Source organism: Leopardus geoffroyi, chromosome E1 (genome assembly GCF_018350155.1).
Source record: "Leopardus geoffroyi isolate Oge1 chromosome E1, O.geoffroyi_Oge1_pat1.0, whole genome shotgun sequence".
Classification (NCBI taxonomy): Eukaryota; Metazoa; Chordata; class Mammalia; order Carnivora; family Felidae; genus Leopardus; species Leopardus geoffroyi.
The window spans coordinates 17,062,660-17,076,909 of record NC_059330.1 but is presented as its reverse complement, the minus strand read 5'-3'; the positions used below and the strand labels follow the sequence as shown (position 1 = coordinate 17,076,909).

General features: G+C 38.5%; 1 protein-coding gene across 9 annotated transcripts in view; it reads right to left on the bottom strand.

Annotated features, from left to right (window-relative positions):
- Positions 1-14,250, bottom strand: part of SSH2 (slingshot protein phosphatase 2) — a 254,587-nt gene that overhangs the window by 40,322 nt on the left and 200,015 nt on the right. For 4 of the 9 annotated variants that reach the window (XM_045487800.1, XM_045487804.1, XM_045487806.1 and 1 more), the window contains 4 exons: positions 12,646-12,767; positions 7,122-7,190; positions 6,258-6,323; positions 1,507-1,701 (listed from right to left, as the gene is read on the bottom strand). In XM_045487800.1, coding sequence (XP_045343756.1) covers positions 1,507-1,701; positions 6,258-6,323; positions 7,122-7,190; positions 12,646-12,767 — 452 coding nt within the window. Of the gene's footprint in view, positions 1-1,506; positions 1,702-3,791; positions 4,186-6,257; positions 6,324-7,121; positions 7,191-12,645; positions 12,768-14,250 lie in introns of those variants that run through there. The other 5 variants (XM_045487801.1, XM_045487805.1, XM_045487803.1 and 2 more) reach the window with 3 other exon arrangements.

Genomic DNA, 14,250 nt, shown 5'->3' with positions numbered 1-14,250 from the left:
ATGTCCAGTTTTGAGGGGCACCTGGGTGGCTCAGTTGGCTGTCTGACTTCGGCTCAGGTGATGATCTCGTGGTTCGTGGGTACGCGTCCTATGTTGGGCTCTGTGCTGACAGCTCGGAGGCTGCTTGGGATTCTCTCTCTCTCTGCTGTTCCCCCCCACCTCTCTCAAAATAAACTTAAAAAAATAGAATGTCCATTTTTGAGTCAGATGAGACATCCATCCCTTTGATACCCATCAACCAGCTATAAAGCATGAAATCAGTAACATTTTCCAAGATTCTGAAAGCCAGACTAATCCTTATTTTTTCAGTTACTGTGGGATCGTCAAAGGATTAGGGATAATGAAAAAGGAGGTCCTATTATCAGTAACACCCTATGCAAAAGAGCTTCCACCGCTTTTTTGACTGATCTGTTCACACAATTCTTGGATATTTTACCTTTTCTAGTAAAAATAAGTTCACATTATTATCTAAATTAAGCATTTTCTTAAAAAACAAAAGAACTCCACCCCTCTGAACTATTTTGATAGGACTTTAGGAATCTGAAGGTGAAGGTTTATATGATCAGACAGTAAGTGACTACTCTTTTTTCCTAGCTGTAGAATACCTTGGAAGTGCTGAGATCAGTTCAGAGCAAAATAAACACCTTTTTTAATTTCCAAAATAGTCAGGTAAGTTTCAACACATAGACCTAAAAAGGAAATAAACATCACCTCCACCTCAGGCCTTTATCCAACTCAACAGTACACCAGGGAAATTTAATAAAATCTCCCTGACAAAGACCCAAAAAGGCTAAGGTGGGGCTGATTCCAACACTTGAATTATAAATTATTTTTTGACAAACGTGAACAGAAATCAGTTTAAAATTAGCATAACAACCTAGGCAGTCTTTTAAATTGACTGGAAACATTAGAAACATCCCTTTAAAAGCTTCTCTATGTCATTAATTTGCTTACCAAATGCTTCTTTCACAGATAATGCAAACAGACTTCAGCCTACCTCCCTTTACATTTTTTTTTTGAAAAAATTTTTTTATTTTAGATAGAGAGCGAGCAAGCACGTGGGAGCCAGGCAGAGGGAGACAGAGAGAATCTTAATCAGGCTCCACTCTGAGCGATCCACTGAGTGTGGAGCCTGACATGGGACTTGATCTCATGACCGTGAGATCATGACCTGAGCAGAGTTGGATGCTCAACTGACTAAGCCACCCAGGCGTCCCAGCCTAACTCCCTTTAAATTCAAATTTCAAATTAGTGGAATCTGAATGGGATTTTATGGTATTGCAGTTTTTTACTATGGAGATTCCAATGTGCCCAGGAGTGAAACTCCTAAAGCCTTTGCAGACAGAAAGAATAGGGTTCTTTGTATGGTAGATGTGTAGTGTAGCCAATGACTAATATCACCGGTAAGATGAATTCTCCAAGAGGAGAGATTAGGGAGGAACATGTTGCTGACGACACTTTGGACACAGTACAGAAAATTCCGTGATCCTAAGTAAATTGACTTACATGTCTGTGAAGAGAGCTGGAGAGTCGGGCCGGTGGGACTGCACATCCTGCATAGCATTCCATTCATTGACTGATGACTGATCTGAGTTGATATGGCTCTCGTAATAACTCACCCAGGTGAGAAACAGACTGCCTGGATAGTAGTTATGCATTCTGGCCACCTCACAAGCCTTGTGTAAACTCTGTAATGCAGACCTGAAAGATACATTGGGAAATAAACACTGTAGAACTGTGGGGATACCAAAAAGCCAATAATCCATGTGTACCCAGAATTCTTTCAATTTTTAGATCCTATAGAATTTGGCCTCTGGAGAATCTATTCCCTGGAATTTAAGATTCTCTGATTCTGATTATACTATATTACCTATTCATAGCATTCGGCTAGATACTTCTTGCTGAAAGATATGATGCATTATTAAGGTTGGGTTAGAGATGGGGGTAGAAGAACTGACAATCCATCAGTGAAAAACAAGTACCTATGGAGCTCATGACCCTGTGGTTGGAACATGCTATCTATGGGTGTACTATGTCACTACAGAACTAAAGATCTCAACCATTTACTACATTAACTATATAAAGATTGGTTTCCTTTGGTGCAGAATCATCTTACAGCATATATTCCCTATGATTCTCAGAGGGTCCACAAAGAACACATAGCTAGATGTCCCTAAGCCTTGAGGACATGTCCTTTCATGCCCAGGAAGGACTAATCTAATGACATTTATCATTCTTTTTTTTTTTTTTTAAGGTGTTAGAACCTTTATTTTTTACTTTTAAAAATTTTTAATTTTAATTTTTGTTTTAAATTTACTCCAAATTAGTTAGTATATAGTGCAACAATGATTTCAGGAGTAGATTCCTTAGTGCCCCTTACCCATTTAGCCCATGCCCCCTCCCACAACCCCTCCAGTAACCCTCAGTTTGTTCTCCATATTTATGAGTCTCTTCTGTTTTGTCCCCCTCCCTGTTTTTTATATTATTTTTGTTTCCCTTATGTTCATCTGTTTTGTCTCTTAAAGTCCTCATATGAGTGAAGTCATATGATTTTTCTTTGATTGACTAATTTCACTTAGCATAATACCCTCCAGTTCCATCCACATAGTTGCAAATGGCAAGATTTCATTCTTTTTGATTGCCGAGTAATACTCTATTGTGTGTGTGTGTGTGTGTGTGTGTGTACACACACACACACACACACACACACACACACCACATCTTCTTTATCCATTCATCCATTGATGGACATTTGGGCTCTTTCCATACTTTGGCTATTGTTGATGGTGCTGCTGCTATAAACATGGGGGTGCATGTGTCCCTTCGAAACAGCACACCTGTATCCCTTGGATAAATGCCTGGTAGTGCAATTCCTGGGTCGTAGGGTAGTTCTATTTTTAGTTTTTTGAGGAACCTCCATACTGTTTTCCAGAGTGGCTGCACCAGCTTGTATTCCGATAATGACATTTATCATTCTTGCTGCGTAAGTTTCCCAGTCTCTTTAAACCATTTATTCATATGCTTGAGCTACTTTCTAAGAATAGCTCTGGTTATACTAATTAAATCTCTGACTCTGAACTTAGGAACCCAAGGGTAAACAAAACTGAAAAGTACCTTTTTTTTTTTTAACTTTTATTTTTTTATTTGAAAAGTACCTTTTTGGTTATATACTTGGGAAAAGCTAAAGCCAGAAATGCTAGGAAGTCAGTTACATAAAAGCAGGGATCTTTCTACATTTTGTTTACTGACATATTTCAAGTACCTAAAAGAATGTCTAGTTTATGGTTGGAGCACAGTATTTGCTAAAAGAAATGTCTTATTAGCTGTTAGCTAATGCTGGTCTCCTGTGGGAAGAGGGCAGTATGAGAAAATTCTATAGGCAATCTATTTACATCTTACTTCTAAAATTTTGCCCCAAAACAGAAGTGATCCATGTTAACTTTAGAAAATTTAGGGATCTTAAGTATAAGGCAGAAATAGCCTATAATCTGGCCACCTAAAAATAACCACTGTTAAGGTTTTAGTATAGATCTTTTCAGTTTTTTTAGTTTATGCATAGATCTATAATAAAGATATGATCACATTCTATATACCTTTTAACTTGATTTTACTTTGTACCTTCTTACCAACGTCTATGTCAATATTCTTCAACCAGATTCTTTTTTAATTTTCAAAAATATTTATTTATTTTTTTGAAAGACAGACAGAGTGCAAGTGGGGAAAGAGCAGAGAGAGAGGGAGACACAGAATCAGAAGCAGGCTCCAGGCTCTGAGCTGTCAGCACAGAGCTCGACACGGGGCTTGAACTCACAAACCGCGAGATCATGACCTGAGCCGAAGTCGGACACTCAACCAACTAAACCACCTAGGTGTCCCAACAACCAGATTATTCTTAATGGTTGCATTATATTTAGTAACATGGAGGCACCATAATTTAATTCCTCCTTTTCAGACATTTAAATTGTTTTCCATTTTTTGCTATTATTACAACACTTATGGTTAAAATTTTTGTACACGCCCATGGTTATCACCTTAGGATAAATTATTAGAAGAAGAATTACTAGGTTAAAAGGGCATGCAAAATGGTAAGGCATACTGGCAAATCATCCTTAAGAAAGGCTGTTCCAGTTTATTCTTCCACCAATAGTAAATGACAACGTCTGTTCCTTAAGTCCTTGTCAACCCCATATAATGTAAGTTAAAAAAGAAAATAGTTGCCAATTTAATAAAGGAAAAACATTTCAGTCCATTTTTATCAGGGAAACAAATTTTTCCCTAAAAACAAAGTTGCAGAATCTTTTAAAATGCTTTCTATTACTCGGGGCACCTGGGTGGCGCAGTCGGTTAAGCGTCCGACTTCAGCCAGGTCACGATCTCGTGGTCCGTGAGTTCGAGCCCCGCGTCGGGCTCTGGGCTGATGGCTCAGAGCCTGGAGCCTGTTTCCGATTCTGTGTCTCCCTCTCTCTCTGCCCCTCCCCCGTTCATGCTCTGCCTCTCTCTGTCCCAAAAATAAATAAACGTTGAAAAAAAAAATAAATAAAATGCTTTCTATTACTCAAAGTAAGCCAAATTCTCAAGAGAAGTTTGTCAGATTCTGAGAATTCTCAGTGAATTTCAGTGTCATTACATAGATTGGAAGGTAAGGGCCAGCTGAGTGCAATGTACAGGATATTCAACACATGTTTTCTTTATCCAGGAAACATGTGCTTCAAAAGCATATGCCACAAGTGTCTGGGGCAAGTGCCCTAAAATACACTCAAGGCTTATTAGCCACCTCAGTTATTTTAGCTGCATACAGGATTGGGAGGCTGCAGTAACCATCTTCTCTATGAAGGAAACACCTGGTCTAAATGCTGCTTTGATCTATACATCTTTTTTTTTTTTTTTCCTGTGACTTTCAGTTCACTACTCCCCATGTGGTACACCGAAAACTTTATTCTACAATGAGCTAACAGAAGTAGGACTAGTCAATTTGCTTTAGAACATCCCAGATTGAACTAGGTTATTACTTGAATCTTCACTGTCTTATGAATTAAGACTGCTTTGTACTCCTTTTCAAAATATAACTAAAAACACTGTCATTTTTGGGACTTACACTGTTTGGTTTTACTTGGGACCTAGGAACAGATATAGGTCAATTGCCTTTAAAGGAGCCTTCATCAGAGAAGGTAAGTTTTCCACGAGAGATTTATCTGTGAAATGTGCCCTAAATCTAAAAATCTGGCTTAAACACATAACTCTGTTCTACCTCAATTACTGCATGAAATGGTGACTCTTAAGCTCATTTGACTCTGTTTTATCCACCTCAAGTCTATCAATCCTGTTATTCAGGGGCAAATGAGCTCTCTGGAATCTTTTTTCAGGCTCCTTTATTTCCTGTTGGCTTTCATTCTGTCCATTCTGTTCCTCAGGGGGACTTCTACTACAGAACAGGCAGCTGAATGAGAAACTAAAATTCAAATCCCTGAACTCGGGGACAGACTAAATCTTAGAGTCACACCATTCCCTAGTTATATGAGATCATTTTTCTACATAATCGAGAATAAGTAAGAGTCGATTCTGTCTAAATAGAAGAGATACTCTCAGGCCAGTTATGTAACCTTTCCAAAACCTCAGTTTTCTCATCCATAAAAAGGAGCCACTAATATTATTTTGGGGAGTTGGTGTGATGACTAGATATAATCCACATAAAGCACACTGTCTGACACATAGTTAAGTAGCTCCAAAGCATCAGTACACCAGCTGATGGTTATTGACAACTATAATGTGTAGGCTTTAATTGTATTATGCAGTCTTGCAAACAGTCACCAGCAATTTAAATGGAAACTTATCTACCTATAACTCCATCAATAATATCCCTGATTACCTTAAGAAATTCAACACTAATGCATTGTAGTACTGCAATGTTGTAGATTTGGCTCTAGACTGTTACTAACTTAAGGCAATGTGTCCCTGTAAAGCTCTGTTCCAATTGGCAATCTGATCCATTAAGTGTCTTCCAGAGTCTAAGAACATCTCTGAATTTTACTTGTTTACCAATGCTTAAGGCCTTCCACTATGATAATTTGAAAACTGAACTCTTAGGTCATCTTTAACTATGAGGAGCACACGAACAGATCACACAAAATCTTAAACACACAAACAGATCATATAGCATTTTCATACAGAACTGTGATATTTCAAATACTACTACTCACAAAATATTGCCCTAATACTATATTTAAAAACTTTCATAGAGACATTAAAAGTCCTCTTACCACATTGCCTGTACAGATACAGGTTTGAATATGTGCACTCTGTTATCCGTTGATACACTGAACCCACTAAGGAAAAAAATGAGACAAAAATCCACAAATGAGAGTAGGTTATTTCAGTTTTGAGTTTTTGAGGTCATTTCCCAGGCTCACAACTGCTGGCTTGGTAGAAGAAATCACCAGGTTCATGTAGAAGTTAACTGGAGTATAGTTAACTTGACTTGAAAAGCTTGACTGAAAAGCTTCAACAAATTGTCTGATTTTATCTACCAAGCAAAACGAATGGACTCCCACACTGGAGTTAGGAAATTACATATAGTTTCCCAGCTGTAGCTACAGACAAACTGTTCTGCTGTATATTTCTATTTGGAAGTCTTGTGGGTTCTTAGCAAACCTGACCTGGGTTTTATAAACTGGAGCAAACATCTTGGTCTCTTGGGGACACATTCTAAAAACACCAGGAGGTGGGGGTGGAGGGTCACTGGAAGAAATTGGCACAGGAAAGGGGTTATACTGTAGGCTGACAGCTGGCAGAGGCAGCAAGAGGTTATTTGAAACAGAACATATCATCCTCTGGGAGAGCATTGCAACAGTCCCACATGCTCAGATGAAAGAGTGAGCCAACAAACTAGTTTTTCTTTGTTTGGATTCTTACCGTAGCCAGCCTAGAAGAACAGAAGTGAGAGGCCCTGGCAAGTTGTATTTTTACTCCACTTTACAAAACAGAAGTTTAAAAGGACTCACTGAGTTGCTGACATGACAGTTCACTTGGGCACACTGGGCCTCCCATTCAGCTGAATGAATGGGCACTAAGATGGAACCCATCCCTTGGCTTTCTGTAGGAGAATAAAAAGGGAAAGCTCTTACCCATCACCATCCAAATGAATTAGGGTGTCACTCCAGAGAGGCAGGACTAAGCCCATGGTACAAGTGCTGCTGCAAGACAAGAAACAGTCCACAGGTTAATAATGCCTATTATTCTAGGAAGCAGTTCTTTATTAACTCTTTCAACACAAAGGATAAAGCCCCTCAGCTCTAAATTCTGGCGTGTTAGGAGTGGAGGAATTTCTATCATATTACTATCAACCTAATGCATGTGCTCTGGAGCTGTATCAAACAGGTGGTTAGTTAGGTCCTTACATATTTAACAAAGAAAACTTATTGACTGAGCAACTTGTATTGCAATCTCGAAAGTGGCCACTGTCTAAAAATCCACATGCTGACTTGTGATTGGCAGGTTTCACCCCGAAGTCACAGCACCTAACACAACAATAAAAAAATTTCTTTTAATATTTATTTGGGGGGGGGGGCAGAGAGAGAGAGAGAGAGAGAGAGAGAGAGAGAGAGAGACAGAGAGAATCTGAAGCAGGCTCCAGGCTCTGACCTGTGAGTATAGAGCCTGACAAGGGCTCGAACCCATGAACTGTGAGATCATGACCTGAGCTGAAGCTGGACGCTTAACTGACTGAGCCACTCAGGCACCCTCCAAAATTTTTTCTAATGCCAAGAACTACTGCTGGTTGCTGAAGACCTCTGAATATATAATTCGCTCAAATTTAATTCTGAAGTTTATGTAGATTTACTAAACATCAGAACACATTCAATTGTCTAAAAGAGAAAGGGAATTAAAATATGTAAAACAGTAATTGTTAATGGTTTGTGATCAAGTTAGAGAGAAAAAATAGACACAATACAACTTAAATAAAACAGAGCCTGGTGACAGTGCACTGAACTAGACCAGCGCTGCTGAAATGCAGAGCGAATAGGAATGTTAGCAAACCAACAAAAGGACAGCCCTAGTATACTGAAATCCTATTTAAGCCACATATTAACTCAGGGAGGAAATTAGCTTTAAGTTAAGGGAACAGGTTGGGATAGAAAGCCATAGGTTCTCGGGGTGCCTGGGTGGCCCAGTTGGCTAAGTATCTGACTCTGGCTCAGGTCATGATCTCACAGTTTGTGAGTTTGAGCCCCATGTTGGGCTCTGTGCTGACAGCTGAGGGCGTGGAGCCTGCTTCGGATTCTGTGTCTCCCTCTCTCTCTGCCTCTCCCCCACTTGTGCTCTGTCTCTCTGTCTCTCTCTCTCAAAAAAATAAAATGTAAAAAAAGAAAAAATTAAAAAAAAAAAAAAAAGAAAGAAAGCCATGGGTTCTCAATTGTGTCTCTATCGCACCACTTCTCTGTAGTCTTCCCCAGACCTCTGCCACTTTCTCTCCTTAAGGTTGCCATAAGCCAATTTCCCCTTCCATCCAGTCTCCCAAAGGCTTTGACGCCCTCTCCCTGCCAATGTATCTAGAAGAGCAGCATGGTATAGAAGGAGCTGTACACATGGGAGGCAGAACAGCAAATTATGGTTGAGAGCACGGGCTCTGGAGTCACATGGGCTCTGGAACCTAGATTCTGGCACTAACTGTATAATTTTAGGCAAATTATTTAATTGCTTTGTGCTCCAGTTTTCTCATCTATAAAACCAAAAACACTTTCTTTTGAAGATTAAATAACACACTAAAAATGTGTATCACAGTACCAAAACATAACAAAACACTTACACTGTATCAAAATATCTGGATTTGATCTCCTTCGGTATTTCAATTCTTTTTGGTAAGTTATTTACCCTCTCTCAGTCTTAATTCCTTCATCTTAAAATGCAGGTAACAAAACCTACTTTCATAGAGTTATCATAAATATTTTAAATATTTAAAGTGAAACAATACATATGAATAGTCACATAAAACAAATGTTGAGTATGAATTTTTGGTGAGTGTTCTAATACAACTGAAAGTGGGGGCATGGTGAGACAGGAAACATCACAAAGATGCAGTGAAAACAACATGAAGAATATCAAGCTTTGACTGTTGGGAGTCAGTGCAGGGCTGACCAAGGCCATTCCCTAGGTGGGCTGTGTCTGATGCTTTGCACTGTGCTTGCTGGTCTGTGTTACTCAATGCTCCCTCCACTAATGATTCCAGAGTTCAGGAGAGTCAAATCAAGATTGCAACAGCTTATCCACATTGGAAGGCTGGGCCTGAACTCCAGACACACAGCTATCATGCTAGAGTCCAGGGGGGAGGAAGACAACTCTACCACTCTTTTCATTGAGAAGATGAGATGAGCACAAGTAAAACTTGTTTTGAAAATGGTGTCCTCAGATGGAGTGGGGTTATTTTCAGAGTAGTTCCTTTTTCCTTCTTTTCTTTTTCTTTTTGAAGTGAGTGCCTAGCCAGGTTCTCAGCAACAAGTATAGTTTGGGTATAAACGCAAAACGTTTATAGCCTAGTGACAAATCTTGACATTAAGTAACTACAGAAGAAGATGCAGAGGTCTAAAAGAGTGTGATATATGAGCTTGTGATCAAACACCAGTTAAACTTTGGACAAGAGGCAGTGATATGTAGGAATCAAACATCACATTTTCAGCTTATATTCAGGCCAGGCTCCTTCTTTACATTAAGAAATAGCTTTTTCACATGATAGGAAAGACAGGCCTGAATTAGGCACACCTAGTATTTTTTATCTAGTTTACCTTGAGTTTCATGAGATTTTTCTCCTTTAGAGTATAGGTACTTATTTTAGTACTCATCCCATTCAACAAATATTTATCGAGTGCCTATTTGTACCAGACATTTCAAGGTGTTGGGGGTTCAAAGAAAAATTACAAAATGACACCAAAAAGCTCTATTATTTTATAATTTGAAATATATTCAATGCAATTTGGAAACCAAGGTTACACTGTATATTAAATATTTGTTATGTTTTCATTCTTATGTGGATCCTGAGAAACTTAACAGAAGACCATGGGGGAGGGGAAGAAAAAAAAAAAAAAAGAGAGGGAGAGAGCCAAACCATAATAGACTCTTAAAAACTGAGAATAAACTGAGGGTTGATGGGGGATGGGAGGGGGGAGGGTGGGTGATGGGCATTGAGGAAGGCACCTTTTGGGATGAGCACTGGGTGTTGTATGGAAACCAGTTTGACAATACATTTCATATTAAATAAAAATGTCTTCCTTAAAATATTTTTATTTTTATTTATTTATTTATTTAAAAAAAAATTTTTTTTTCAACGTTTATTTATTTTTGGGACAGAGAGAGACAGAGCATGAACAGGGGAGGGGCAGAGAGAGAGGGAGACACAGAATCGGAAACAGGCTCCAGGCTCTGAGCCATCAGCCCAGAGCCTGACGCGGGGCTCGAACTCCCAGACTGAGAGATCGTGACCTGGCTGAAGTCGGACGCTTAACAGACTGCGCCACCCAGGCGCCCCTTTTTTTTTTTATTTTTATTTTTTTTAATTTTTTGTCTTCCTTAAAATATAACACAATACTCAAAGAACTTGTAAACAGGCTAAATGAATTGGCATATCATATCTTGGGAACTATTTGGGAAGATATGTCTGTCATAAACAATCTGGGTTCTACTTTGGTTTAAGTGCTATTTTGAAACATGAACTTTTTATATTCTCTGATATAAAATGATACAAATTCCTTCAATAGCAGTTGAGCTAGAAATGATACTAGATTACCTGAGTGCCAGTATTCTGAAGTGGGCAGCACTTTTTTTTATTATCCAAGGAGATTAATCAAACAGAAGATGGGAATTCATAATACTGAGGTTACCAAACAGAATGAAAACTAGTTTCTATAGCTTTTCACATCACATTCTGTCTTCCATAAAATAAAATTTTCTTTTGTTAGTCAGATGTGATTCAGGCAGGACCATTACTGAAGACAGATGAAATTCACTGAGGATAAATTATTGGGCACCCATATTAATAAGCATTCTTTATGATTTCTGGGAACATTTGGAACAAAGTAAAAGAGATAAGATTACACAGCTCATTTCTCACATGCTGAGTCAGGAGAATCTGAAGTTGTTGCCTTGTATCCCTAGGGGAAGACTCAAGTATAAGTTTCCACGCAATCCCAGTTCCTGTTTTATGGGGTTTCTAAGAGAAGAATCAGGAAGAACCAAAGGAAATAAGATATAGAGTAGCACTGCCCAACTGAACTTTCTGCAACAATGGAAATGTTCTGTACATGTACTGTCCAATATGGCAGCCACTAGCCACATATAGCCAAAGTACTTGAAATGTGGCTAGTTGTGACTGAGGGACTGACATTTACATTTTGTTTAATTTTAACTTATTTAAATGGTCACAAAGTGGTTAGTGGCTACTGTATGGGACAGCGCAGATCTAGAGAGAGAAAAGTCCAAATCAGAGGTCTTAAAATACTAATGATGTAGGCAAGGTAGGTAGTTAAAAGGATAAATGCTTACTTTCTGAAAGGTCTATTGCTTAGCTAATACCAGAGGTTAAATCCATGCAGGGGAAAACCGAAATGTGGTTTATAAACCTGTGTAATTTCAGAGCATACAATTAAAGGCTGTAAGAGTTATACAAGGTAACAACTCTGGCCTCGTGAAACCACAAATAACTTTCAGGTTGACTGTACAAGTGTAGGTAAACACTTGTTTGGGAAACCTAATGACAAATGTGATTTTTTTCTTCCCAACATCAGGACAATTAGAATCACTCCCTGTCTTCTCTTTGTGGCTAAATTCTCCCAGGCCCGGATCACACTGCCAGCTACTCCACAGTTCCATTCTAGTCCTGAACCAGGAAGTCAATGCTTTGAGACATCTGGCAGGATTTCCTGAGGCTTATTATCTGGAGTGCAAAGATCTGCTTAGCCACATTCCACAGTCTTCTCAAGGTTTCTCCAGAAGAAGTGGGAAAATAAAAAAGGAAAGCAATAAGCCTTACGGACACAAAAGAGCCAGGTTCTGAGTAGTGTATGGTATCTTTAAATATAGGATGCAAGGTACTGCTAAAGCCAAAGGTGCAAGATTATAAAAGGTTCTGCTCTGAGTTTAAAGAATCAATTCCTCCCAACCCTGCCCTTCTACCTCAGAAGCAGGAAAAAGGAAGTAAAACATTTGGTAAAAGCAAGGTGTAAGGCCAAGAATAAATAGAAGAGATTGCAGTTAAAGTGGGCTCTCTTTGAACCCAAGACCCACTGGTGCACTATATTAAAGGGTACGTGCCCTAGAATCAGCAATGTGAATCATTACTGCTTAAAGTTAACTACAAAGAAAAGGTAGCTTTTTATTCCTGGAGACTGAAGTTTAAATCATTTGCTTTATATTCATTACTACCTAAGGGTAGAGGAAGGTGAGGAATAGGTGATAAATTAGGAACACAATCAAAGACATTCACTAATCATTTTCATCCCTCAAAATTGTATGGCTAAGATAACTTTTGCGCTCCCTAGTTTTAGGCATTGACCTTTAAGAATAGAATTGGCAAAAGATGTTTTTGTAATAACTCAAAAGGTAACTGGAATAGGTTATTTAAAAAGCAGTCTTCTCATCCTCCCTTTTGGGGTACCGTACCTGTCATTAGAAGAGAAATCCATTCCTAGGACGATGCTTTCTTCAGTGTCTTGTCTACCATTAGTTGAAACCACTACCATATAGCGTGTTCTATTCTGGTAAGTACTTTCTAGTCTTACAGCCTGGAAGATAACAGACAACAGATATGTTAGGAAATTTAGAAGGTTAGTTGTAGATCATTCAACCTTTTTTATATCAGTATCTTACAGCATGCTCAGGAAGACTTAAATTCACATCCCAGCTCATGTATTAACTATGAAACCTTCAGTAAGTTACTAAATTAATTGGAGGGAGATATAATAATACCTACCCTCATTGGATCATAAGAATCACATGAAATAATGCATGTAAAACACAGTGCTTGGCATAGAGTAAAAGCTCTATAAATATTTGCTACTAGCATTTATAATAACAACTACCAGGGCATGTTCTAAAGATCGAAGAGGGAAATGTGAGTTGTATGAATGTGAGCACCGGACTCATAGATGCAAGTTGCAGAAACAATTTCAATACAAAGCAAGCTATTAATATATAAGAGGAGTGTACTCAATTGAAAGATTATACACTATGAGATTTCCTTCTTTAGTTTTAGTGATAAAGTCATTGCTTTTTCAGAGGCTTATTTTTTTGTCAAAAATTTTATTTATTGCTTGTTTATAGTACTTTAAAAGGGCCTTCCAAAAATTTGAATATGGACAGGATATTAAATGATATTAAGGATTTACTGTTAGTGTGATAATGGCACTGTGGTTATGCTTTTTTCTTAAGTATCTAGAGTAAAATGACATGGTGTCCAAGTTTTACTTTAAAATGTTCCAACAATGGGAAGCAACCAAGATGTCCTTCAGTAGGTGAATAAACTAAATACATGCAGACAATGGAATATTATTCAGCACTAAAAAGAAATGAGCTATAAAGTCATGAAAAGACATGGAGGAATCTTAAATGCATATTACTTTGTGTGAGGAGCCAATCTAAAGAGGCTACATATCATATGATTCGAACTATATGACATTCTGTAAAGGGCAAAACTATGGAGTCAGTAAAAAGATATGTAGTTGCCAGAGTGTAGGGGAGTACAGAAGTTTTTAGAGCCATGAAACTACTCTGTAGGATACCAAAGTGATGGACACATTTGTCAAAACCCACAGAATGTACAACACCAAGACTGAACCCTAAGGTAAACTTTGACTTTGAGTAATAATGATGTGTCAATCAATGTAGGTCCATCAATTGTAACAAATGGGGCAGGCTATGAAAGAATGGAGACAGAGAATATATGGGAAATCTCTACCTTCTGTTCAATTTTCCTAAAACTGCTAAAAAAAAAAAAAAAGGCCATTAAAATTTTTGTTAAGAGGGCACTTCTTGGGGCGCCTGGGTGGCTCAGTCAGTTGAGCATCCGACTACAGCTCAGGTCATGATCTCACGGTCTGTGAGTTTGAGCCCTGCATCGGGCTCCGTGCTGACAGCTCAGAGCCTGGAGCCTGTTTCGGATTCTGTGTCTCCCTCTCTCTCTGACCCTCCCCCGTTCATGCTCTGTCTCTCTCTGTCTCAAAAATAAATAAATGCTAAAAAAAAAAAAAAAGAAAAAAAAAAAGAGGG